The 25626-nt window shown below is 40.3% G+C and overlaps 1 protein-coding gene across 3 annotated transcripts in view; it reads left to right on the forward strand.

Moving 5' to 3' along the window:
* The first annotated feature begins 385 nt into the window (after window positions 1–385).
* Window positions 386–25626, forward strand: part of UBL3 (ubiquitin like 3) — a 36995-nt gene continuing 11754 nt past the window's right edge. The window contains exons 1-2 of one of the 3 annotated variants that reach the window (XM_083737562.1): window positions 497–1829; window positions 10568–10594. In XM_083737562.1, coding sequence (XP_083593688.1) covers window positions 1803–1829; window positions 10568–10594 — 54 coding nt within the window. In that variant the 5' untranslated portion in view covers window positions 497–1802. Of the gene's footprint in view, window positions 1830–10567; window positions 10595–12655; window positions 12677–25626 lie in introns of those variants that run through there. The other 2 variants (XM_083737563.1, XM_083737564.1) reach the window with 2 other exon arrangements.

Here is a 25626-nt window from a genome sequence, read left to right on the forward strand (position 1 = left end):
TCTTCTCAGTTTGGTTTCCACAGTCGTTGATCTCCCCTCCTTTATAAATGACAGCCCAAGAACCAGTTCCATCTAGAGTCCGGCGGCACATTTATTTAAACCTGGCTTAAACTGAAGTACAGTATGGGGGGGGGGGGTCTGGCATACATATTGGGGGGGGGGACCGCTTCGGGTGCGAGGAGAAAGGGAAAGCGCCAAGTCACGAGCCAGCCGTGCGAAACCCCCTCCTCCAGCAGCGCCACAGGCCCCCTTGCCTCTTCAGCAGCGGGTAGTTCCCCGTCCCCTTAGCAACAGTTGCTGGAGGCGGGGCTGCTATAACAACAAGCAGCTGCCAAAGCGAAAAAGCTCTGCGTCACACCGCCGCTTTTTGTGAGGGGAGGGGGGGTGGTGGTGGAGGAGGAGGAGACCCTGGCTGCGCCTTTTCGAACTACAGCCCCCATGATTCCCTGCGCGCGGCGCCTGCGCGGAGCCGCGCTCTGACGCGGCTCCGCAAAAGAACAAGGGGCGGAGCCGGAGTGTGTCTGTGTGTGCGGAGAAGGGGGGGAGTGGGGGATGGGGGCGCTGCCAGGTCCGTCTTTCCCCTGCCGTGTCCCCTTTTCTCAGCTCGGCGCAGACGCCATGTTGGTTTGAAAGGAAGATGACAAGAGGCGGCTGCGGGAGCGGCGGCGGCGGGCGGCGAAGGGTAGCCGAGAGCGGCTCTCTCTGAGGGGCGGGGAGGGGTGGAAAAGAGAAGGCGAACTGTTTCGCTCTTCGCCCCTCTTTTCCTCAGAAGCGCCGGCTTCCGAGGGAGGAAAGAGAAGGGCGAGCAGCCCCGCCGCGTCAGCTGAGGGGGGTTTCCGTTAACCGCCTGCTGCCGAGGGAGCCCCTGGAGGACGGCGAGGAAGAGGCGGCGAAGGGTCAGGAAAGAGAGAGGAGCGGCGACGGCGGCGGCGATGAGGAGAACAGAGACCTGAGGAAGGAGAGGCGGAGGGGGCGGCGAGCGCTGCTGCTGCTGCTGCTAGAAGAGGCGACTGCAGTTTAAATCCCCCCTTGAGCTGCCGCCGCCGCTGCAGTTTGAGGGGGGAGAGTGTCGTTTCTTTTGACGCCCCCCTCCTTTCCCCCCACCTCCGCCCTCCTTCCCCGTTCGGGTGTTTTGTTCTGGTTGTTTTTTTTTGCAAAAAAAAAGAATAAACGTCTAAAGGGAACCGAGAGGACCGAGAAGAGCCCGCCCCAGTCTCTCCCTCAGCCTTCCTTCACTTGGAGAGAATCGGTGGGTGGAAACGAAAAAAATAAAATAAAAAACCACCCCCAACAACTTCGGCTCCAGGGAAAGAGGAAGGTCGCCTTACTTCTCTCTCTGCTTGGAGTGCCTGCCTGCCTGTCGCTCGTTTTAATGAGGAGGTGACTCGGGCGCAGAACTATCCTCTGAATCATCCTCGTCATTCATTATTGGTCTAGGCTGGAGAGGAAGAGCGAGAGGGGGAAGAGAGAAAAAGCCTGTACACAATTCATGCCCTTGTGTATTTCTTTCTGGTCTACCTGGCACCGCTGGTGTTGGTGTTTGTGCTGCTGACGACAAGGATCTGCTGCCATCTCTGGTTTCCCTGGTGTTTCCGATCGAGCCTTTCAACACCAGTTCCTCTTTGGATTTTGATCCCCTCGATCCACAGTTTCCTTGCCGTAGTTTAGGCGAAAATAAATCTCAGAACTTAACAGACGCACACCAAAGATTGGTTAGCTGGAAGATCGTCTTGGCTGGCTGGCTTTTTTCTAAAAAAGAAATATTATTCTGTACTTTTTGAAACCATCAGGGTAATATCAAGATGTCTAGCAGTGTTCCATCTGATATGGTAAGTTCACGTTGACTTTGTTTTCAGAATTATAGTGGGGAACTGAGGTGCCCTTTTGGAACAAGATAGATGTGAGAGTGAGAACCATCTCTGTTGTACTAGAGTGAATTATCAGTTTCATTACTGTATTTGACTTTTTAAAATGTTTTAGATTCCAGCAAGGGAAAAAATGGGATACAACATGAAATGAAACTACTTTTTTATCAGTGGTTCTGCACTTAAAGCTAGTTTTAAATCCTGCCATTTTCTTTCAACTTCCCTTCATTCTTTTTTACTACTTGGCTGAAATGGGTTAATATTCTTTAACAGTTCCAGAAGGCCATCATTAGACATTGTATCTTGGGGACAAGAGTTCTCTACACTCCAGCACTTCTTATGCCAGGCCCTTTTTTGAATTGATATCGGACACCCTATTTCAGTAAAGTGTCATGCCAGTAACCTATCTGGACTGTTTTGAAATCGAGAGAAAGAGGAAAGAATATAGATTTGAGAGGGGACTGCCTACAATGTATACTAAGAACAAACAAGTCTGGATCTGTGAATTATTTTGAAATGGAGATAAAGTTAACTTGATTGTCCCTTTATGTACTGCATATATGTTTTTTCCTATGCATGAGTGAATTTTCTCATATGTCCTAAATATATATGTCATGCCATTTAAAGATAAACGGTTATGGTTTCTGAGCCCTAATGTGCCATTCATGCTCTGTATATGTGTCTAATTAAGCTTTCAGGGCCACAGTCTATGCTTGGCATTAACATGGTTGTTTTTGGCTCTGCATAACAGGAAAACAGTAATTTGTGACAAAGGCACTACTTTAATAACGTTAAATAATGCTTAATAAAGCATTTTGTTCCAAGTAACTTTGGCAAAATATTGGGGAGGGGAAATCACAAACAATATAAAGCATATTGTTGATTCTCATGTGCTAATCCTTTTATTTGATGCTTTTCTTTTGGGCTTGTAGCAGATTCTTAGCTCTGATTGATTTGCTTCTGATATCTGTTCAGCTTCAAAGCATTTTAAAAAATGTATTCAGTAATAAAACAACAATAAAATAATCACTAAAAGCTGTAGCTATGATCCAGTCAAGAAAAAGAACCTTTTAGGCTGCAGTCTAGTACACACTTACCTGGAAGTAATTCTCATTGACATAAATGGGATTTGTTTGACCGTGGACATATACTGATAACATTGGGAAAGTTAAGCATAAGCTTAAATTTAACTTCCATTGAAATCAATGGAACTTATATGTACTTAATGTGGACTCAATGCCATATGGGTTTGCTGATACATCATTGTCAGTAAAATCTAGTTTTGGAACAAACATTAATTCTGTTTTGTTGACTTCAACTGTTTTGTTGACTTCTGCTGAAGGCTCTGAGCTTTCGGTATGGACTTTGTATCTTAATAAATAGGTTGGTGGTCAGTTTGGTCATTGGTATGAGAACAACAAATTGCCTTTTTTAAGCTGTTGCACTTCCTGGTTCTCAAACTTAAAAATGCTTTCTGGTTTTTGAAGCAGTTTTTTTGGGGGTTTCGCAACTTTTGTAATTCTTCAGAGATGCACATGCAAGTATACTTATTTGGAAAGCCAGACTGTAAAATATAGGAAAATTGTTTAGAAAGCGCTTAGAAAGAACCTTTGAAATAGAATACTAATTCAAATATTACTCTCATTACACAAGCTCATATTGAAATTAGAAGTTCAAATGCCACAACTGGAAGTGATTGCTTCTAGGCTTTCTCTTTGAAGCTTGGAAATTTAGTAGTTTACATTTCCATAGTTTCAGCCAATGAATGGTTGGAATGCAGGTGATAGTCTTTCCCTGTTAGTTGCAGTGGAAAGAAGTGTCATAACCAAGGTTACATCACATTCAGAGAGCTCCTGTCTTATAAAATCTCATTGCTTTTATCATATGAGGAAATGTAAAGCAATTGTTAAAACAGTTTTTGAAACTTACATATTTTCAGGCTTGGGTAAGAGTACAGATATGTGAAAGAAAACAGGGAAATTCTTATCATGTATACTAACAGGTTTTCCGCCCCATATAAAAGGAGGTAAAGCAACTTGAGATCATAAAGGTTATATGGATGACCCAATCAACACATGCACACACATACATGACCATTACAGAACATAGGAAACTGCCTTACACTAAGTCAGACTTGGTCCATCTAGCTTAGTTTTGTCTAAACTGATGGGCAGTAGATTTCAGGCAGAATTCCATCTCAGCTGTACCTGGAGATGCTGGAGATTGAACCTGTGACCTTCTGCACATAAAGCAGATGTTTTGCCACAGTGCTTTTGTCGCTTCCCCATGATGTGATGTCAGAGGTTGTTGTAGGGCACCAAATAAGTTGATCTAATCAAATTGTGGTGGATGGTGCTTCACACTTCTACTACTCTATCCCCTCATTTAATATGTAATTGCAGTGATGGACTTAATAATTTTGCTTAAAAATAAGTGGGCATGGCTTTGGTATGCTGAAATCTTTGATCTTTATTTTCAGTCATGTTTGACTTCCTCCTTCAACTGCAGTCATTTATTTAGCTAAATATTTCAAAACATTAGTCCTACAGTGATTAACGTAATCCTCTATCATTTACATTTTATTTACATATCGTGATTGCTGTAAACTAAATTCCAGACATACCTAATATATGGTGTATTGTTGATGTAGCAAGAGGATGTTGATAAAAGATAGGAGCCTAACAAAACTTGAATTGATTCCATTTGAAGTTCCCTGAACTTCATTATTGTGTCTGCACATTTATACTGAAAGACAGTTACATTTTCTCAATGGAGGCATGCTTCCAACCACTAAAAGGAAGCTGCCAGCACCTTTACCCAAATACCATGCAAATTATGGTTTTATCTGCAGTACTGTTGTGTCTAGAGAAGTGTTGGGTGTTAATTTATTGGTGTCAAAGATAGGCAATAGGAGGAAATCTTTATTTCAGTGGTCTTGATGAATTAACTATTAATTTGGAAGATACTTAAAATGTGAGTGGGGTGCTATAAACATAGGTATCATCTGTAGCTACCTCCCCTTTTCCCAGTAATTAGTTTTGATATATAATATTTTAAGCTGAGCATCAGTAATCTGTAAGCCTCACTCACCTTCAGAGCGAAATGAGCAGAACTATGACCAGCTGCTAAGTTGATATGGTAGCTGGATGTATGCTATGTAGTTCATATGTGGCAAGAAAATCCTTTATATCTGGGCTGTTACAGTATTTGTAAAGGTTTGGGGGCAGATTTAGGGATAGAATGCATGGTTTGAGATTGTTCATATTGTCTATTAGTACTTAAAAGTGCTGCAATGTTGAAATTTAAAGATTTCATAGAAAAGTACCTAGAATACAAACGCTTGCATATGAAGATTGAAATTGCATCTTTGTCAATTTCAGTTATTGTACCCAGCACTAATTATTTTTGGCATAGTGTTGTTTTTTGGACTCATTGAAGAGGAAGCATTAAAAGATGAATTGAAATAATAAATGTAATGGTTTTATAGGAAGTGACTATATTATTTATCACTTATTTGAAAATGAAACCAAAGTCCATCTAATCCAGCATCCTGTTTTTCACTATGGCCTACCAAATGCTTCTGGGAAGCCAGTGCATGAAAGCAGTATTCCTCCCCTGCTGTCGCTGAAGGGAAATTTGTTCTTAATGGCATACTGCCCCATAACTTAGTTTCTGTTTAGACCTATCCTTCAAGGGTTTCTCAGCCACTTTTAAACCCTTCAAGGCTAGTGGCACAAATCTTGGTAGTGAATTCCATAGCTACAGTAATTTGTTGTTGTTGTTTGAAGTGCTTCCATTTTTAGTATCTTTCCTTTTGCCCATCAATTTGATTTGGTGACCCTGAGATTGGGAGAATTCTCTGTGAATTTATAAACTCATGCCATCCATTGTATCTTTTTTAAGCTAAAAAGCTTGAAGTGCTTGAGCTTTTTCTCATATGGAAGGTCCTCTGATTTTTTACTTGGCTAGTTACAAAACAGTGCTCAGTGCTATAACAATGATTTCCTCTCGGTCATAATTTTCTCTCATATGATAAGAGAGGGATTTGATATTTGCCACTACTTTGCTCGCTTAGCATTATATGTTATCAATTTTACTTTCTTACACCCACTTCTTTTGCTCTTCTTCCCTAAAACTTTAAGCAAATTACTGTCAAACTATGATAAAGCTACTGGAATTGCTGGTCTGCTGTAGTTTGCAAAGTAGCCTAAATATCAAAGCTATAGTTAATTTGGATAAACTAGATATGCTTATGTATGTGGTTAGCAATGCTTTTGAAATCCAGTGTGGTGTAATGGTTAATGTTTGGTTAGGGCAGGAGAGACCAGCTATTTCAGATCCATATTTCAGAAATTTACCAGGTGACCTCGAGTCAGTCACTGGTTATTAAATCATACTTTAAAAAACAAACAAATCCACAATTAATTTTCAAGTTGCTTCACAGATAGATGATCAAGCAAAGTTTGTCTTATTTCTTACTGACTCCTCATAGCCCGACCAATATTCTGAACTCCTTTGTGGCACCCTGTGACTGGCATTTCCTCACTGTGTTATTATTTCCCTTACCACTGGCCAACTGTAAGAGTGAGGAAATCTCAGAGTTCTTCACCAACTCTTTGCAACAGCCCAGCATTTCCACATTGCCACCTGTTTCCCTATCAAAGGCTCTCAAAATTCATTGTCGCCAAGAGTTTCTTAACCTTTTCCTACCACTGTTCTTCTCAGCTGCTGTATCCATTATTGCCTTTTCACATCTCCCACCAGCCCCACCTCTTTAACTTTGCTCTGTCTTGGAATTGTAACTGTTTTAAGGAGCAATAGCACATTTCTCAGCCACCCATTTCCCCATCCATACTTCACCCATTGAGCAAAACATCCCTACTTTATTAAACAGTTACAGTGTGCAGAAGTTGAAGGAAGAGCTATCTTGTGTAATTGATAATGTAATAAGAGGGGAGTTGTGGGTGGGGTTGTCAAGTGGATATGGTGTAATTCAGCAATGAGGGTGTCACTGGGTGATTTTAAATCAGTAGTGGTATCTGTGGGAAGTGGAGGCAATGAGACCAAAGAGAGCCATTCTAGACAAGGCTTGATTGAGTGAAACTCTGTAATTGGTCCCCTTCTGGCTGGGTCGGAAGGAATATTCAAAGAAATGGCATATGTGTACTGTTCATTGGTTAAGCAGGCTACTTTAGATGGGCTTTGGTTTGGGGTAGAGTGGAGCTTGGATGAAGCTATCCAGATGAAGCTGGCCAAAATATAGAAATCTAGGCAATAGAGGCACTTTCATTATATTAAGTTATGTGTATGAGAAACTTTGCTCTTGAGTAACCCCTAAGTTATCTTTTATTGAGGGTTGAATATGAATTTTTCATTTTTAGATTTTCCTAGTAATCAAGGTGTCTTGGGTTATATAGGTATATCAGATTTGAGAGTTTTAGTTAGTTGGGAAGAACACAGACAAATTTTGGTAACAGATTTTATTAGAGGTCCAGGTTTTGTTTTTATATCACAAAATACTGATGAATATTCATGCAAAATAAAGCTCTGCATTAAACTTTTTAAAACAGTCCCCTTCATTACCTATAATTAATATCAATGCAGATTTTCATATTAGTGACAAACATTTAATTTTCCGACCTTGACCCTAGAGAAAATCACTTTATGTCAGTTTTCTATATGTGAGTAAAATGAAGGAAGTTTCTGATAATATTTACCTGTGTGAGCAGCCATGGACCTGATTAAATGTACACTACTAATTTGTTATTACTTGGAACCAGAAGGCTGGCTTTAGAAACAGCTTTGGTTTGCCACCTAAATTCAAATGAAGCTGGCAGATTAAGCTACGAGTAGGCAGAGGCTAATATACCAGCTGGGTACTAGAAGAGGCATGCCATTAAACCTCAAATTTAGAGTATAAAAATTGATCAGTTCAAAATTCAAGAATTAAGTGTTTCACCGTCTGTGCTGCTAAATCATCTGTAAATGTGGAACCTTTCTGTAAAGCATTTTGTATAGCTAAGTGGTGAGAAATGATACTTTTATAAATTTGTGAAGGCTATTTTTTCATCATAGATTGCGATTTAGATTTGAATAGTTGGAATTAAATCTAGATACATTGAGTAGAAAAATGCTTATTTCACAGTAGTTTCAAACAACTTTCCATTTTACCATAGTTTACTTCTTTTTAGGGTTGGATACTTCTGCTCTTTTTGCACAAGCATAAGGCATTTCTACACATGCAAAAAATAACATTTTTTTGCTGATCTTGCTTATTGGCTACAGTCCTTCTGTAGCAATTTTGTTTCAGTGAGTTTCCCAACCTTAGAGTATAAATTTAGGTGCAAGGGACGCTTGTAAATTGAGAGAAATTGGGCTGGAGAAGGAAGGATGAGAACCCTGCAGGCCCTGAAGAAAGAGTTGGGGTCTATCAAGTTATATTTTTCTAAACTGAGAGAGAACTAACAGTGAAACATTACTGTATGAACCTAGCAGAACCAGGGCTGAAGGACTGAGCCAGAAGACACTTGGGGCAGAAAACTGTAAGTGCTGGAGACAGTTTTCAGAGTTCCTTGTTAGCTAGGACAAGCACAAACCATGGTCTGTGTCTGGCACTATACTGGGATTTTTTAGCAGCAACAGAGGTGGCAGCAGCTATCCTGCTTTTCTTTTTCTTTTTTAACCCATATATATACCCCTCACCCCTGAGGCCACAAATAACCAAACACTTAATACCGTATGGTGTCAGGAGTCGCATTGTTTCCTCTGTGAGCTAACAGAAGGCAGTACAATGGTACCTTGGGTTACAGACACTTCGGGTTACAAACTCTGCTAACCAGGAAGTGGTTGCTCCAGGTTAAGAACTTTGCCCCAGGATAAGAACGGAAATTGCGTACCAACAGCGCAGCGGCAGCAGAAGGCCCCATTAGCGAAAGCACACCTCGGGTTAAGAACCGTTTCAGGTCAAGAACGGACCTCTGGAACGAATTAAGTTCTTAACCCGCGGTACCACTGTACTGAAAATCTGCCATGCAGTCCCTACTGACTGCAGCGTAACATGGACTACTTTAAGCCACCAGCTGAGTTCTGCTTAACCCCCCCAGTCTTGGTGAAAACTGACAGCTACCAGTTATAGCAGCATGAGTTTGATGAAGCAGCAGGAATAGATAATAACTTTCAGAATGATCCCGTGACCTTTGCACTGGTGTAATTGTCACTGAGTTAGGATTTATATTGTTGCAAGGCCATTGGATTGACCTGTTAGTTACTGTATAGTAGATAATAACTGCTATGGAGAAATGGCCACTAAAATAGGATGTAAGGAAAGAGAAAAAACAATTTGTGTGCATTTGGCTTTTTAAAAAGTTTCTGACTGAATTTGTGGGAAATCTGCTTTTTAAAAAAACCCTGGGAGAAGAAAGAGAGAAGTTCATGAGGTCTAAGACCTATGTAATTTTAGCTTCTCCAGGAACAGTCTTGGGAAGTCTATGCCTGAACTTGCCTAGATATGTGGCTAGCCTTTGTCTCCTTCTAACTAACATAATGAATGGTGGCATGGATGGCCCTGTAGAATAGATGCTATCAAACATAGAGTGGTGTCCTTTGTTTTGACAGGACTTAAACAAGTATTCAGTGTTTGAGAACTTGCATTTCCAGACCAAACATAGCTAGCAAAGTTTCCAAAAAGGAACATAGTACAGTAAGCCTGCAACTTACGAGTATTTAACATTTGCACATTCAGCTGTACACATTTGGCCAAAAACTTTTTTTTTAAAAAAAGTGGGGGAAACGAGTTTGGCCATCCTACCCATCATTGTACCCAATGTGTTTTGACTAAACACAATTTTGGCTTTATGCACGATCCCTGGAATATAACCCCTGTGTATGTTGTATTATTGATTAATCTTCAATAAACAAGCATATTCCCTTGAAATGTTCTGTTGTTATTCATTGTTTGATTACACTGTATCTCTGTAGTAGTCAAAGTATGTTCTACAGTTCCATTTGTTTCTACTGATTTTACATGGAATATTTCTGTTGGCATTGTAACCTTTCATCTTTGCTTTTCATCAAGTGTGTTGGAACTTTTTAAAAGCTTCATATAAGCATCGAATACCTTTTTATTAGTGGGGAAGACTGCACTGAAAATTTTGCTTAAATATGGCAATATGGTTTGTACTTTGTAACTGTTCAGCAAGTTACCTCCATTAGAGCTAGCTGCACTGACATTAATGAACAGTCAACAAATAATTGTGAAAGGTCAGCGTCTTGCTAGGGACAAGAAATTTTCTTTCCAAATGAGTAAATAGGATATTTCACCAGCCGTTCCTTGACACTAGTATATGTGTGGGATGGTAAACCTAAAACGCTAATGTTGCAGTCTTAAAACATGTTTTGGAAGTAAGTTGCACTAACATCAGTGGTTTGTCTATGTAGAATCATGATCTCAGCCATTGAACCTTATGAGAAAGAATACAGCTCTGGAATCAAAATTGTCCTATGGCTGTGGCAAAGTAATAAATGATCTACAGGGGTATTGCTCTTATTTTTCAAGGCTTACTGTTAAAGAAGACTGTGGCTGGAACTGCTTTTTTGTAGCCTTCTTGAGACATCTAATTGTTCAGAACCATGTAGCTACTGCTATCTGTATTTTGACCTTCCTAATGCCATATAGAAGTGACATTGCCCTTTTCTGCTTTCAGTTTTCCCCCTGTGGTGAGCGCGCTTTGGTAAGTGGGACGAAAGCATGCCTTGCCTGCAGGTTATTCCTTTTGTGCTTGGCCCTGAGAGAACAAAGTCTGTAAAATGTGTGAATAAAAAGTATATGATTGCTCAGTTGGTTTTAGAAGTAGATTTTTTAAAGAGTGAGAGGAGAGACAGACAGACAGACCACATGTCATTAAATCCTCTGTCCTGAAGCAACATGAACTTTTATGGTTCATCTTGGTTGTCATAGATCCCTTTTAATCTGATAGTGATTTTTTCTTGTATTTGTATTTTTCATCTTTCCTGAAGAGCAAGCTGGGATAGCTCAATCGCTAGAGCATGAGACTCTAAATCTCGGGTCATGGGTTCCAGTTCCACTTTGGGTGAAAGATTCCTTCATTGCAGGGGGTTGGACTAGATGATCCTTGTGAGCCCCTCCAACTCTACAATTCTTTGAATAATTGTGCACTATAATACATAAGTATATGCATAATGAAATGTTCTAAAAACCCAGACCTTTATTACTGTTGGACGGCAGCTATTGTAGTTGTTTATGCAAGCTGGCACAGCACACCAATTTTTCTCTTAAGGCTAGTGGAGCAGATAAGATTTTATGTGGATCAGAATTACGCTTGTTTTTTATTTAAGACTTGTGGAAATCAAGCCACGTGACTCTTGATTGCCTTGATTCATAATCAGTGTATAAATACTGCTGCACTCTGTATGATGTTGAGAGGACTTTCTGGCTCTCATGAGATCAGATGTACTCTTTAGGTACCTGAATAATGAGCTAAAGTGAATCAGATGTAATGTGGCTTAATTTACACGACATATTGCTTGCAGCAGTCTTCCCCACCACCCCAATGCTTTAGCATGTTGTCCAAACCCAGGCTTGTAGTTGATCTCTTTACTTACTAACTACAAGCCCTGGGTTCAGACAGCACACTAAGCCAAACTTTGGTACAGGAACTGGGAACTTCTCCAGGAGCCTGCACATTCGCATGGTCACAGTAAACCATATTTTGAATTAAGGTGTCATGTGAACCAGGCCAGCTTTTGTTGGTTGGGTGTGTTCACACACTAACACACTCAAACTTACTATATAGTTGTGTTGGCTGTATGTACTGAAACATTTGCTAACCGGAAATGAAGCAAGATGCAATCCAGCCAAAGCCCAATTCATTTAAGAGTTAAGCTTGTATATCAGGCATGTCCAAAGTCGGTTTTGGGGGTCTAATCAGGCCCGCCGGTTGGTTTAATCTGGCCCCTGTGGCACTTTATATCCAGAGGTGAAATCCTAAAAAAAAACACACCTCAACAACTTCATTCCAAAGAAAAGCTCAATAACTTTGGTTGGCCCTTTGGTCAGCCCTCATGGCCCTTCACTTCATCAAGTCTGGCCCTCTTTGAAAAAAGTTTGGACATCACTGTAATGTATGTTAACTCTTTTTGAAATAAATGTAACTGAAATTATTGAGATAATAAACTCCTAATTTTGGCTGGGTTGTGCTTGTGTGTAAATTTTGATTAGTGTCAATGCCTTGCTCAAGTGCTTTTCTTTGCAGAATTATTGAGAAATCTTAAATTCATGGTTTAATTATTGTTGGAGTCATTGGGGCTTGAACTGAAAGAATCTGTTTTGCAAGGTAACCTGAAAATAGCTTCAATATAGCTTCAATAATAGAGATCTTAAATTTTAATGCCACTAATGTCACTTTCTAAAAAGGGGCCTCTCAAGTTTTACAGAACAGTACCTTAAAAGATTTCGATCAAGTTATCTGTTGAGATCTCTGTTTGATCAAATCTTGGAAACATGGAAGTTGAGAGCATTTCTTTAACAGTAAACACTGAACTGTCAAAACTGTGGTCATACTAGACCTTATATTCTGGACTTCTTTACTTCAGCTATAAACAATGATGTAAGAATAATCTGACTAGGAATTGGAATTGTTTGCCGTGTAACCTGGCAGTGCTTGTTCTATATTGTTGTCTAGAACCTTGTAGTTTGAATGATTACTCTAACAGAACAGGAAGCAGTCTTGAAATTGTGTTTTCCAACTTAGACTGGAAATTCAGATGGATTTTCGATTGCTTTTTGCATGATGGTGAGTGAAAAAACAAAACCTCAGAAATAAGGCAATGTAAGGCAAATAAGGCAATGTAAAGTGCTTGGTTGATGCTGGTTAAAGATCGTTTGGAACATGGAAGTTGCCAAAGGCCCAGCACCATATTTTGAATATACTGAGCTTTGAGAGAAATTTTCTTTAAAAAACCTGAATAGGTAAAGAGGTACAAAGAAACCACTGGGTGCTTGATTCTGCTTAATAACTGTATTTGGAAATAGATGAACAATATTATGCAAGAAAATTTGTAAATTTGTTGTTGGCTGTGAAATAACTTCATAATTGAATATGTCTAATTCAAATAATGGCTATATCTGGGGTGGAAAAACAGTAATAATTGAAAAGCTAAAATATTTTATTCTCACATATAGGAAGCAATCCCACCCCCAACTCTGAACACTAATATAAAAAGAAGCATTCTCAATAAAGCATTTCCTCCTTCACATCCACTTATGTCCCCATAAGCCGCCTTGTTATATTTTCGTCACAGTGTTTCATTTCCCATTTGTCTGTGATGCTTAAAGCCCCTCCACCCAATCAACCTTGCAGGAAAATTCACAAGACAATCAAAAAATGCAGCCAAATGGTTTGGAGAGAGTTTATTCAGTGAAGGCAGAACTGCCCAACTCCTATTTTGTCTTCTCTGATAAAGGGAACTATGTGCAACCTTGCCTAAGTAGTTGATTGAGGGGTCAGGACTGCAGTTCAAGACTGAAATTCAATAATGGACATTTGGAGAAACTTCTTAATGGTGAGCAGTTAAATAATGGAACTAATTACATGAGATAGTGGTTGCTCTCCCTTGCAGGAGTTCTTCAAGCAGAGTCCGGGTAGCCATCTGTTGGGAATTCTCTAGCTTTGAATTTCCTGCAGAGGGCAAGGGGTTGCATTAGATGGCCTATAACACTCCTTTTAATGCTTCTAAGGGTAGCCCTGAAGCAGTTGACAATTATGAAGCAGAAAGTTACTGTTTGGAATGGGGGAGGAGGGGCTGCAACTCAGAGACATAATTAAGTCTGCCAGGTTGGCTGCTTTGAGCTAATGATGCTCACCTTTCTCACTTCTGCCGACAGCAGCTTGCAAAAGTCTTAAGCAGAAGCCTTTCCCAACACCTTTGAGTCTTTTTATTAAAAAATGGAGGTGTCACTGATTGAATCTGGGACCTGAGGTACCACTTTAGCTAATGGGGCCTCCCACTGCTGCCGCCGCATCACCGCCACACGATTTCTGTTCTCATCCTGAGGTAAAGTTTTTAACCCAAGGTACTACTTCCGGGTTAGCGGAGTCTGTAACTTGAAGTGTTTGTAACCCAAGGTACCATTGTACCATGTCTTCTTCAGCATCCTGTTTCCCAGAGTGGTCAACCAGATGTCTATGGGAAGCCCCAAGACATGAATGTTGTCTCCCACAGTTGTTCTGTAGTGACTTATATGCAGACATACTTGGCTCTGATCCTGGAACTGGCATATAGTCATCATATCTTGTAGCACTTGATAGTTCTATACCATATGAAGGAAGAATGCAACCTCATGTAGTTTGAGCATATAGTTGAGAACCATGGTTCAACAGCCCTTCTCTCTCTTCCTTGAGCTCTTCTATTTCAAGAACATAGTTACAGATAGGTAGCCGTGTTGGTCTGCCATAGTCAAAACAAAAAAAATTCCTTCCAGTAGCACCTTAAAGACCAACTAAGTCAGTTCTTGGTATGAGCTTTCGTGTGCATGCACACTTCTTCAGATACACCTATTCAAGAACATAGTTACTGACTGTGATAAGGAGGGAGGAATAACAGAACCATAAAATTGTAGAGTTGGAAAGGATCACAAGGGTCATCTAGTCCAAACCCCTGCAATGCAGGAATCTTTTGCCCAACGTAGGGCTGGAACCCACAACCCTAAGATTAAGAGTCTCATGCTCTACTAACTGAGCTATCCTAGTGAGGACAGAAAAATCACTTGCCACATATCCCCCCTCTAAAAACATAGCAGCAAGCTGTTTTTTCAGCAGAGTGGATGTGGGAATAGATCTTGTATGTGAGGAATGGATATAACAAGAGGTGCAGATAAAGTATTTTTAAAAAACCCAACACCTGCTAAAACTGTTAAACTTGTATGAACCTTCTGAAGAGACTATAACTTAACCTGTTGGAGTTCTAAGAATTTCTAACATGCTTGACTGCATTTATTTAAAATGTTTTGATAAAGACCCTTTTGCAGCTTTTTTGCTTGTAGCTGTTTGTTCTGTTGGAGTAGCTAGCTGTACACTTTGTGCTTTCTGACCCAGATTTCTTTTGCCTGGGGTCTAGGAAACTGACTTCAAATGAATAAGCTAAGAAAACCGAACTGTGTTCCAACACTTAAAACATTCTGTTATGCTCTGTCTGAATATTAATAACTACAATTTCACTGACAGAGTTATACTGAAAAGCCTTTAATTTTTTTTAGTAATCTTAAGATCAACACAATGGGGTCATGTGTGTATCATCCTCAGCAATTTATCATTCCTTTTCTATGTTTAATATACTATTTTGGGCCAAATTATGTGCTCCAAGAGTTTCTTGAGCCAAGAAATTTCCTTCTGAACCAGGCTGTTGTCCTGGTCTAACTTCCCTACACCACAGTGTAGCATAAATTATTGTTCATGGTGTGCTCCAAAAGGTGCAATTTGTGCATTGTATTTTGTTGGGCATTACTGAGCAATGGAGGATGGTAAATGTTCTCGGACTATAGTCAGCATTATCTTATTGTGGGTCATTGTCCCTAAAATTATCCTAATCAATGTCTTCTAGGGGGTTTTGCCATAGTTCTTCAAGCTTTGGCTACTTGAATCTCCTTTCAATTTTTTCATGTCTCATGTAGTTAGATAGTATTTGATACTGCCCCTTTGAAGTTAGCTTGGTACTTCCCAGGAAATCTCTCTACTCAAGTGTAACACTTCCTCTGGTTAGCAAATGCAGGCAACTCCCTATTAACACAGGTGAAACACCATTGGAAAAGCCTGAAAACACCCTCTAAACTTCTGGAAGCTCTTGAAAAACCCTTTAATAAACCAAAAGCACTTATCAGATGCCACACTCCACCACAATTGCTCTCTCCAAACCTCCTTGCTCAAACTCCAGCTCTCCACAGGTTTCAACAGTCGGTGCAAGGGCTTCTGGGATTGCAGCTGCAAAGGCTCATGTGTCCACACTTTTTTTTTTACCTTTTCTGGGCTCTTTTAGGGCCATTTTAGCCAATTTAAAAGTCACTCCTGGGTTCTGTGCAGTGCACACAGTTGCAGTCATACATCATTGGACTCACATAAATTGGTCTTTGCCTGTAATACTAACCCATGGTTTGTTTAACAAAACTATCTGTTAATCATAAGTTCTCCCACAGATGATCTAGCAAACTGTGACTTGTTTTTCCAAACTTTTGTTCTGTTTTCCAGCTGCTGTTTGTAGTTAGGTGAGTGTCTGGGGTGGAGTTGTCAAATAAGCCATAGTTAATGAAGAGTACTGTGTTCACATGAAACAGCAGGCCATAGTTAAAACAAACCAAGGTTTGTAAGCAAACAACAAACCATGACTTCAGATCATGGTTTGTTGGCTGTAAACAAGCTATACAAACTGCTGCACAGGCTTCAGCCATAATGATAAACTATTGTGTAGCACTATGTGTGACCCAGACTAATAGTGGTTCAAATTGATTATCCAACTCGAGTACTAGAGGCATATGTTTTATCTCCATACTTTAGACTAAAGTGTTGTGCCTTACCATTTTTTTAGCTGGATGTTTACTCTTAATTTGTGCCTATATTATGTACACTACTTAATTTTTTCTGATTAAGTTGTTTATAGTTTTATCATCATTTTTTTAAATGTGCAAGCTACATTTCCTCAATTATATAGGCTCAGTCAGTAATACATTTGACAAGTTTGTGCAGGAAGAGATTCAGAAACTTAAATAAATTGAAATGGAGAAGAAGCTAGCTTGTGAATTCAGGGTCTTGTGACTTAATAAATGACTCTTAACAATGATGTGGCTGATATTTACCAGAAGTAGCTTTTTTCTCTCTGGAAAACAAGCCATACTGCTGTTACAATACCCCATTCAGTTTTCCTCGTTGCACACAGTTGCATAGTGCTGCTGTTGCTGTACAAATCTCCATTTTATAAAAAGACTGGAGGCCTATGTTAGTGTGAAGCTTGTTCTGTTACACAACTTGAAAAATTAAAACAGGAAGCTATAGCAATATATACCAAATGCTTCTTTAATATGTTCGGCTATTTTCCCTTGCCTGCTTTCCCCGCTTTTTAAGTCTTCTGGACTGGAAAATGGGTATTAAAATTGCTAAAAGTATGTAGAAAACTTTCTAGTCAGTGGTAGAGATGTGTTTCCAATGTCATGGGAAGGGTTGAGGTGGTACAGAAGAGCCTGCTATTCTGGGATTAGATCAGTATGTTAGCTAGGCCACAGATTTGCAGTTTGATGCTCTGTGCTTCTTCTGTCCTGTTTAGGTATTCAGGGACCGATGAACCACATGCTGTGACTCTGTAGCACTGTATACAGCGGGGCTAGAGCCCCTCTATCTGTCTCAAGCCTGGAGCTGGTGAGGTTGGTGGCATTAAAGGCTGGGCCAAACTACTTTTCCCTGCCCTCACACTTACTACACAGCTATGGTGGCTGTTGTTGCTGAAGAGCGGCATGTAGAGAAGACCATATTTGCATACTCTCTTTTGACTTCTTTCTTCCCCACATGCACAACATTTTTCCTCGTGCAAACAAGGCTTAATTAAACCCTAGTCTAGACCACAGCAGTTTCAAAGTTAAGTAATGTAATGCACAAAAGGTTCTGTTAGTGCATGTAACAAGTTGCAGCATATGTTTTTGTTGTAACAAAATTGCTCCTAAGAGTGAGTATTGACAAAATAGTAGACATCTAGACACTACTGAGAAGCAATAGGAAGGATTTGTGAATATAGTGGTACCTCTGGTTGCGTATCCTTCAGGATGTGACCACGGCAAACCCATAAGTATTTTTCCAGGTTTCGCCACATGCGCAGTAGCGCTCTACTACCATGCACGCATGCGCAGAAGCGATCCCTCCGGTTGTGGAAACCTCGGGATCCAGCTGGAGCTCTGGAACAGATGCTGTCTGCAACTGGAGGTACCACTGTACCTGGAGGAACCCCCTGGAGTTTTCCAAAATGCAGAAAAAATGTTTTTTTGTGTGTGTGGGGAGGCAGATGGAATCATAGAATCATAAAAGTTGGAAGGTACCCCCAAAGGCCATCTAGTCCAATCCCCTGCAATGCAGGAATCTCAACTAAAGCATCCATGACAGATGACCAACCAAAACCTCTGCTTTAAAATCTCCAGAGAAGGAGAGTCCACTGTCCAACGGCTCTTACTGTCACAAAGTTCTTCCTCATGTAACGTTCTTCCTCATGTAATAGGGACAGCATCCCCCAAACATCCCAGTAAACACTGAGCATACTTAGTGGCTATAGAACATTGAGTGTCTGCTTGGGGGTGGGAGATGAGGACTGGAGTATTCTGAAAGAGGGCACAGTTGGCTGGCTAGAACCCTGAACAGGCACAGCCCACATTGCAAAATTTTGTTGCTAGTTCCATTTGTGCTTCTTGAATACATTCCATATGATTGCTCACAATCTGAATTACATGTGCACCCCTGACCAGTTCCAGTTTTTACATATCACATTATTAGGCAAGTCTGGGTTTGGTTCATTTTATATTCCATTTGAAAATTGTTGGCATCTTCCTCATTGAATCTGCCTGACAATATAGGCTTTTTGATAATATCCAGAGATACAGGAGTGTTTGTTTTGTGATTCAGTACTAGTAAGGGGCACATTAATTAGTCTTCACAATCTCACAGTACTTGTTTTAATTGAATGTCTCTCTCTCTCTACCTGTCTGTCCAATACACAAAAAATCTACACAATGGTCATCCTAGTAGAAGGTCCTGCACTTTGGAAATATGTCAATGATCACTTCAGTATTATCTCACCTGATGTATGAATTCTAAGTGGAGGTTAGCCAGGTTTAGCTGCAATCTCAGGTAGCATTGTGATAATGCATAAGTATATGCATGCATGTATATGTATGTATGTATGTATGTATATTGCATTACTCTGAGGCTTCTGTGGTCTAGACTGCAGTAGATAATCATAATTGTTCTTTCCTCTGCAGTGTAAATAGCCCCTGAGTGATTTCTGTGACGCATTTAGGGAGGAAGGTGAAGGCTCTTGGCTTAGTGCATGCATCAAAAACTAATTAAGTTATGAACTGTTACTGCTGAGGCAGATATTACAAACATTCTTAGGTTTAGACAGAGGAAAACCTCTGTTCATTGTTACAATATAGTTTGTTACCATTACAAAATCTGAAATTATCAGAAGTCTTATGGGAAACTCTCTGTAATGTTCCTGCTTCAGTAATCTTCAAATGAGCTAGCATTTGGGGAAGATAAATGGCATAGCAGCATTGAAGGCCCTTGTCATCTTAGAGTGATTTTTGTATCTGCTCCCCTACTCACTTCAGTCCAAGCACTATGTCATGATATCACATTTCTTCTTGAGTGCCCTGGAGTCTTGAAAAATTGTTGTGCATCTTATTTAGTTCAGGGTTGTGAACAGCAGGTAAAGCTAGACTATCTTGGTCCAGAATTCATATGAAACAGCTTGAGGGCAACTAATTTGAATGAGTTAAGAGATCCTAGAAAGCCTACTTACACCTCAGTTGGGGATCAGTTGTTGGGAGGCTAGTCCTTTAAAGATCTATGCCTAGAGTTTTGAGTCTTGTAATCTGCTGTCCAGTAGCTGAGCACTTGTACAATCATGGGATAAATAACCCTATCTTGAATATTAAGTTTTTTGGCTCAATTTCTTTCATTTTCTTCTAGTAAATGTCTTGTATTTTTTAAAAAAGTCTGAGCTTTAAAAGTACATTGCTATTCCATAATGCTTTACTGCTGTTCTAATAAAATCAATTTAATGGAACATTTGAAGCTGTGTTATATGGAGTCAGCTCATTGGCCCACTTAACCTGGTGTTTCCTACTTTAGTAATGGCTTCCAAGGCTCCAAGCAGAGATCTGTAGTGTGCCCACATCTTAATTGTGCAGGTACTCCCCCCGCCCTGCTCTGTCTCCCAAAAATGCTTCTGTAGTTAAAATATAAATATATCAGTGTACAATGTCTCTTTGATCCTATACATAGATTTCATTCTTCCAACAGTGGAGATTGAGGCAGTTTTGCTCATGACAGGATTTACCAAATAGACTAATAAGACTCTGGCCTGGGGCCCATGTTAAATAAAGCCTGTGATTTTCATAATATGGGGCTGCTTTTGATGATGCCAGCACTGAAGGGGGAAAAGTTTATTTAGTGAACCGTTCAGGGTACAATTTTCATGTGTTCTCTGATACAGTATAGCAGGCACATCCAACAGGTAGATCGTTATCTACCAGTAGATCACTGGACATCTGTGGTAGATCACTGGTAGATCAGTGGCTCCCCCCAAAGAAGCTGAACAATTTTGGCTCCCCTAAAAAAATCTCAACATTTTGGCCCTTCACCCCCCCCCCAAAAAATGGGCCTTCCCTCCTCCCTAAAAGAAGCTCAACAAGTTTGACCTGAACCCCCCATAACAGGTCTTTCCTTCCTAAAAAAACTCAAAAACTTTGACCTGCACCCCCTAAAAGGGGGTAGATCACTGCCAGTCTTAAACTCTGTGAATAGATCGCAGTCTCTTGGGAGTTGGCTACCCCTGAAGTGGAGTACTGGAGTAGGGCTAAGCCACAGGACCAACTGCCATAGTACAGGGTGGGCTCATCATACTTATGTGGATGATACCTACCTCTACTTCTCCATACCACCTGAAACAGATTGAAGCTGTGATGATGCTGAGCTGTTGTCTGGAAGCAGTGACGGGCTGGATGAGGGCCAGCAAACTGAAATTGAATCCTCACAAGTTGAAGGTGTTGGTGGTAGCTGATTCATGTGTCTTGGGAATTGAGTAACTAGCCTGCTCTAGGCAGAATCTCCCTGTCTCTGGAGGAGCATGTCTGTACCTTGGGTATGCTCATGGATCCAGTATTGTCATTGGAGGCCCAAGTTGCTTCTAACTTGGATTGGTTTGCTAGCTACTGTTCCTAGAAAGAGATAGTCAGGCCACAGAGCTGTATGCTCTGGTAAACTTGTGTGTTAATTACTGCATTGCAGTCTGTGTGCGGTTGCCTTAGAAGATGGTCCTCGAAACTTTAGCTATTGTAGAACGTTGCTATTAGAATACTTATTAGAACATTTTTGTGGGATTCAAAGATCTGCACAGGCTGCCCATACATTACCAGACCCAATTTAAGATATTAAGGATGCTGTGTAAGGCCCTAAATAGCTTAGGATCCAAGTATTTGGTGGACCATCTTTCCCTCCATTAGCCAATCGAGACTCTGAGATCAGTGGAGAGGGCCTTTCTCAAGGACTCACTGGCATGTTTGGGCCTTATTTGTAGTGCCTCCCCAACTATGGAATCCCTTCTGGAGGCATGGATGGCTCTATGACTATTGGACTATTGACACTAAGTTAAAACACATTTGTTCACCCAGGCCTTTATTGGTGTTGGTTTAAGAGACTGCTGTGATGGGAGTGTTATGTCTGCTGTTGTACTTATGTTAACTTGAGAAGTGTGATAATCCTATAATTTTAATTGTGTTTGTTTGTAAACTGCTTTGAGAACTTTGGATGGAGGGCAGCCTGTAAGTTAAATAGTGATACTTTATAGAATCTTTTGTGCATGTGCATGAGAATTCTTTGATTCTACAATACTAATAAATAAATGAGACATTAATAATAAATTAGATATCCTAGCTCTCTGTGGCACCACTGAGTGACAGCATCACTTGTCACAGGTTGATACAAATTGGCCATATTCTGTTAAATAGCTGCTGAAGCCTTGGAAAACTCAAGACAATAGGTTGGTTGATAGCAAATGCTTGTATAACAAATGTACCCTTCTTTCCTTTAAAAGCACCAGATCTCCTTACAGCTTTGTGTAGTATGTGACAGACCATTTTGAAAATAATAGCCTATTTTCAGTTTCATGTGCATTTAGAGCAGCTATTCCTTGTATACTGAATACATGTTGTATCTGTTGCATTTCTTGCTGCAAAGGGGATGTGGGTGTAAAATTCTAAATGTAACTTGGTTTGGGTGTGCCACAGTTTTCTGAGAAATGGCATATGTGTAATTTTGAATAAGACTGACATTATGAACAGAAGTGTGTGAAAAGTAGTGGGGTTACACTCCCCCCCGAAAAGAAACAAGATTTTTGGAACCTAGCACCTTTTAACATCCATATATATGGATTTTGAGGTCAGTTTGAACCTCAAAATTTCAGAATTGAAATTTGGCAGAGATTCAAAAAAAGCTGTCTTGAATGAATCAGTGAAAATGTACAATATTGTATGTCAGATTTTAAACTATGCTGGCTGATGCTGCGTGCAGCTGTCAGATGGTCAATGCATGCTGTTGATAAAATATTTCTTGAATACGAACTATTTGCTGAATACTTAGAGGATGTTTCTGTCAAAATTCACAAAACAGAATTTGGGTGGGGAAACTTGGTTTTCGTTGTTGTTTTTCTAACGAGCACTATAGTAGCATATCTCTCCTGCCCCATTAATATTCAGGCAGCACCACTAATGTAATTCCTGAAGAATAAGAAGTGGAAACTTTTGTCAGGAGGACCTTTGTTGTAAGGTTTCATCCTTTTGGTTATGGAGCCATTGTTTCAAATTATTTGCAGAGCTGCTGCCAGTCAGTATGAACAATATTGAGGTAGATGTGCTGAGTCTGTATAAGGCAGCTAGTTCCTAAACGCTTACCTCAATAATAAGAATAAGAATAAAACAATTTTTATTTATACCCCACCCTCCCTGGCCAGAACCGGGCTTAGAGTGGCTAACACCAATAAAATTACAATAAAAAGTAATAGGGGAAAAACAAAACAAAAACACACACAAAAAAACAGTTAATTAAAATACGGGTTAAAATACAATTTAAAATGCAGCCTCATTTTAGTAGTAGCCCATAAATCAAAACCATAAGGGAAGGGAAACATAAGGGTCAGACTGAGTCCAAACCAAAGGCCAGGCAGAACAGCTCCATCTTGCAGGCCCTGCGGAAAGATGCCAAGTCCCGCAGGGCCCTGGTCTCTTGTGACAGAGCTTTCCACCAAGTCAGGGCCAGTACTGAAAAAGCCCTGGCCCTAGTTGAGACCAATCTAACCACCTTGCAGCTCTGGACCTCCAAAGTGTTGTTATTTGTGGACCTTAAGATCCTCTGCGCGGCATACCAGGAGAGGCGGTCCTGTAGGTCTTTGTGCTGTTTGGGGCTGAATAATGTGTTGCAATATATGGAGCAATCTCCCTGGATATGGGCTGCCGCGGATTCAGGTTCCAGCTTGACACTGAAGTTCACAACACAGTGTTGTAGCTATTTGGCTAAATTTATGCTTGACCCAAGCTTTTGATTGCATCATTAGAAATGCTGGTTAGTAAAACTCATGTACTGTATATGGCAAATCCAATGTGGGTATAGTACTCACATAAGTCAACTTGCTGTTTACCAACCTTTTGTTCTGAGAGAAAGATGGACGTAATGCTCTGTGAACAGCTGTGCAAAGCTACGTCAGAGTTCATTAACACAGAGCTTTGCTCCAGGGAAATGGGCAGCATTAGTACCCTTGATCCTCTATGCTACATGTGCCAGAATGTTTACTATGAGCTATATTTAACACAACCAACTAATTAAGAAAAAGAGAGCCTTCTTGGTCTGTGTTTCATTCATGTCTGGGTTGCTTACTTCTGCTAGAGCAAACCACCACTACAGACGTTTAAGTTGGGCATGGAAAATGATTTTTGATACAAAAGATACTTTACTCTCAAGCCTAATCCTACTTTTTGTTCAGTGGCTTAATGGTTTGAAATTCCTCAAATTATAACTAATAAATCAGATAAATTATTTGTTATTTTGATTCCCAATAAAATGAATCCAATATTCCTTGACTTCAAGTAGAAAGTTTGTTTTTGCATCTTTCACTATATGCAGTCTGTATAACTTCCACATCATCTTTGTTATCCAGCCAGTATCATTTAGGCTATGCTGATTCAAACAGCATATGAGACTTTGGGTACACCAGACCTTTGAAGAAGCAGATTTCAAATGTGAAGCTTTCTATGAAAAAGCATGATCTCCAGCTTGCCTTCCCACAACCCACCCCATTTAAAATCAAATCAAAGGACTGCATGACTATATATATTGGATTTGAACTACCATAGTTTTCTATATGATTTTTGACAAGGAAATACTTACTTAAATATTCCTAGTCCCATTGCCTTGTCTGTCTCCAGCAACATCTTGGCTATATTCATAATTTTAATGATAGGATTCTTCCTGGACATTTCTTCTCCAGCAAAAAGGTTATGTATATCCCTATGTCAGGAGTTATGAAAAACTGGTTTACAAAGTGTCTTGGATTTTAAATGGCTAAAACTGGTTTTCCAGAAGATAAATTGAGTGTAGCATGAAGCTGGACAGCCTGACCTAAAAATGATTGGCTGCTGCTATACCAATGCATTTTCACCAGGGTTAGCTAGTCATGTTTCTAGCCCTTGTTGGCAACATAAGCTCACTTCACATGTAAATACCAGATAGTGTAGCCAGTGGCGTAGCGTGGGTTGTCAGCACCCGGGGCAAGGCAAGTAATTTGCACCCCCTAACCCGTGGATTTGCGCCCCCTAACCCTAACCCCCAGATGTTGCATCCGGTGCGGCCGGCCCCCCCTGCACCCCCACGCTACGCCACTGATTGTAGCCCTTCTTGACCAAGGGGACATCTCAGCTTGAAACCAGAACAGAAATAAGAAAGTTGTGTGGGCTGAGGAAGTGGGAGAAAGAGGTGGAAAAACAGAGTCATAGTAAATAGGGGAGTTCTTGAACCTGCTGACTTTGGATTGCTTCTTCTAGAAGGTGTTGACAGAGAATTTACTATATAGGCTAAATGAGATTCCTCCCCTCCTTATAAATGTTAATTGAACCTGTTGTGTCTTATTGTTGGTCATTTCCCTTCAAGAGTATTCCCCTTAGTTTCATTAAGTATTTGTGGTTTCCCAGCTTGCCACATTAGTACTAAAAGACGAAATACTTTTAAAGCCCAAGAGGTATGTCATGAAGATATTGTTTTGCTCTTGAGAATTTTAAGCAGGAACAAAAGAATAAATAAATAATAGCACAGTTCATTGTGATTCTGAAGAAATACAGAAATGGATTGTGAACCACATTAAAACTTATATTTTCGCATGTCCTTCTGGTGGTGAAACACACAATTTGCAATTCATATATGTCGGTGTGGGTATGTTCTAAACAGATAATGGTTGTAGTAGGAGGGGGAAATAATTCATGATGACCCATAATTCATGAAGCAGTCCACAGCATTGTTAATCTTGCATGAACTTTACATTCCTTGAGATGTAAGTGTGTGATCACTAGGGTATTGTTCTGGTTACAACCAACATAAAAACAGATCTTTTCTTTCAAGAATGGAAGTCTCTGACAGCCCTTTTTGTACATCCTTCCAAATAAAAATACGTCTAGCACAGGCTGTTTCAAATTTCACAGTACAAGCAAATGCCCACCAGGTAATCCATGCCCAACAAGTGTAAAAGGTTTTGCTTTTCTTTTTGAAGTTCACAAGTTATGTGGTGATAAGTGTCTATTTCTCACCATGTTTCCATGGAGAGCACTCCAGACTTTCTTATGTTTAGATACCTCTGTCTACACCAGCTTTGCAAGTACCCCTCTCCCACAAAATTACTAGCCTGCCTTTTCCCCCATGTGAATTGGCAGAGGAGGGACAGAGCTATGGCAATT

Source organism: Podarcis gaigeae, assembly GCF_964106915.1.
Source record: "Podarcis gaigeae genome assembly, chromosome: 4".
Taxonomy (NCBI): domain Eukaryota; kingdom Metazoa; phylum Chordata; class Lepidosauria; order Squamata; family Lacertidae; genus Podarcis; species Podarcis gaigeae.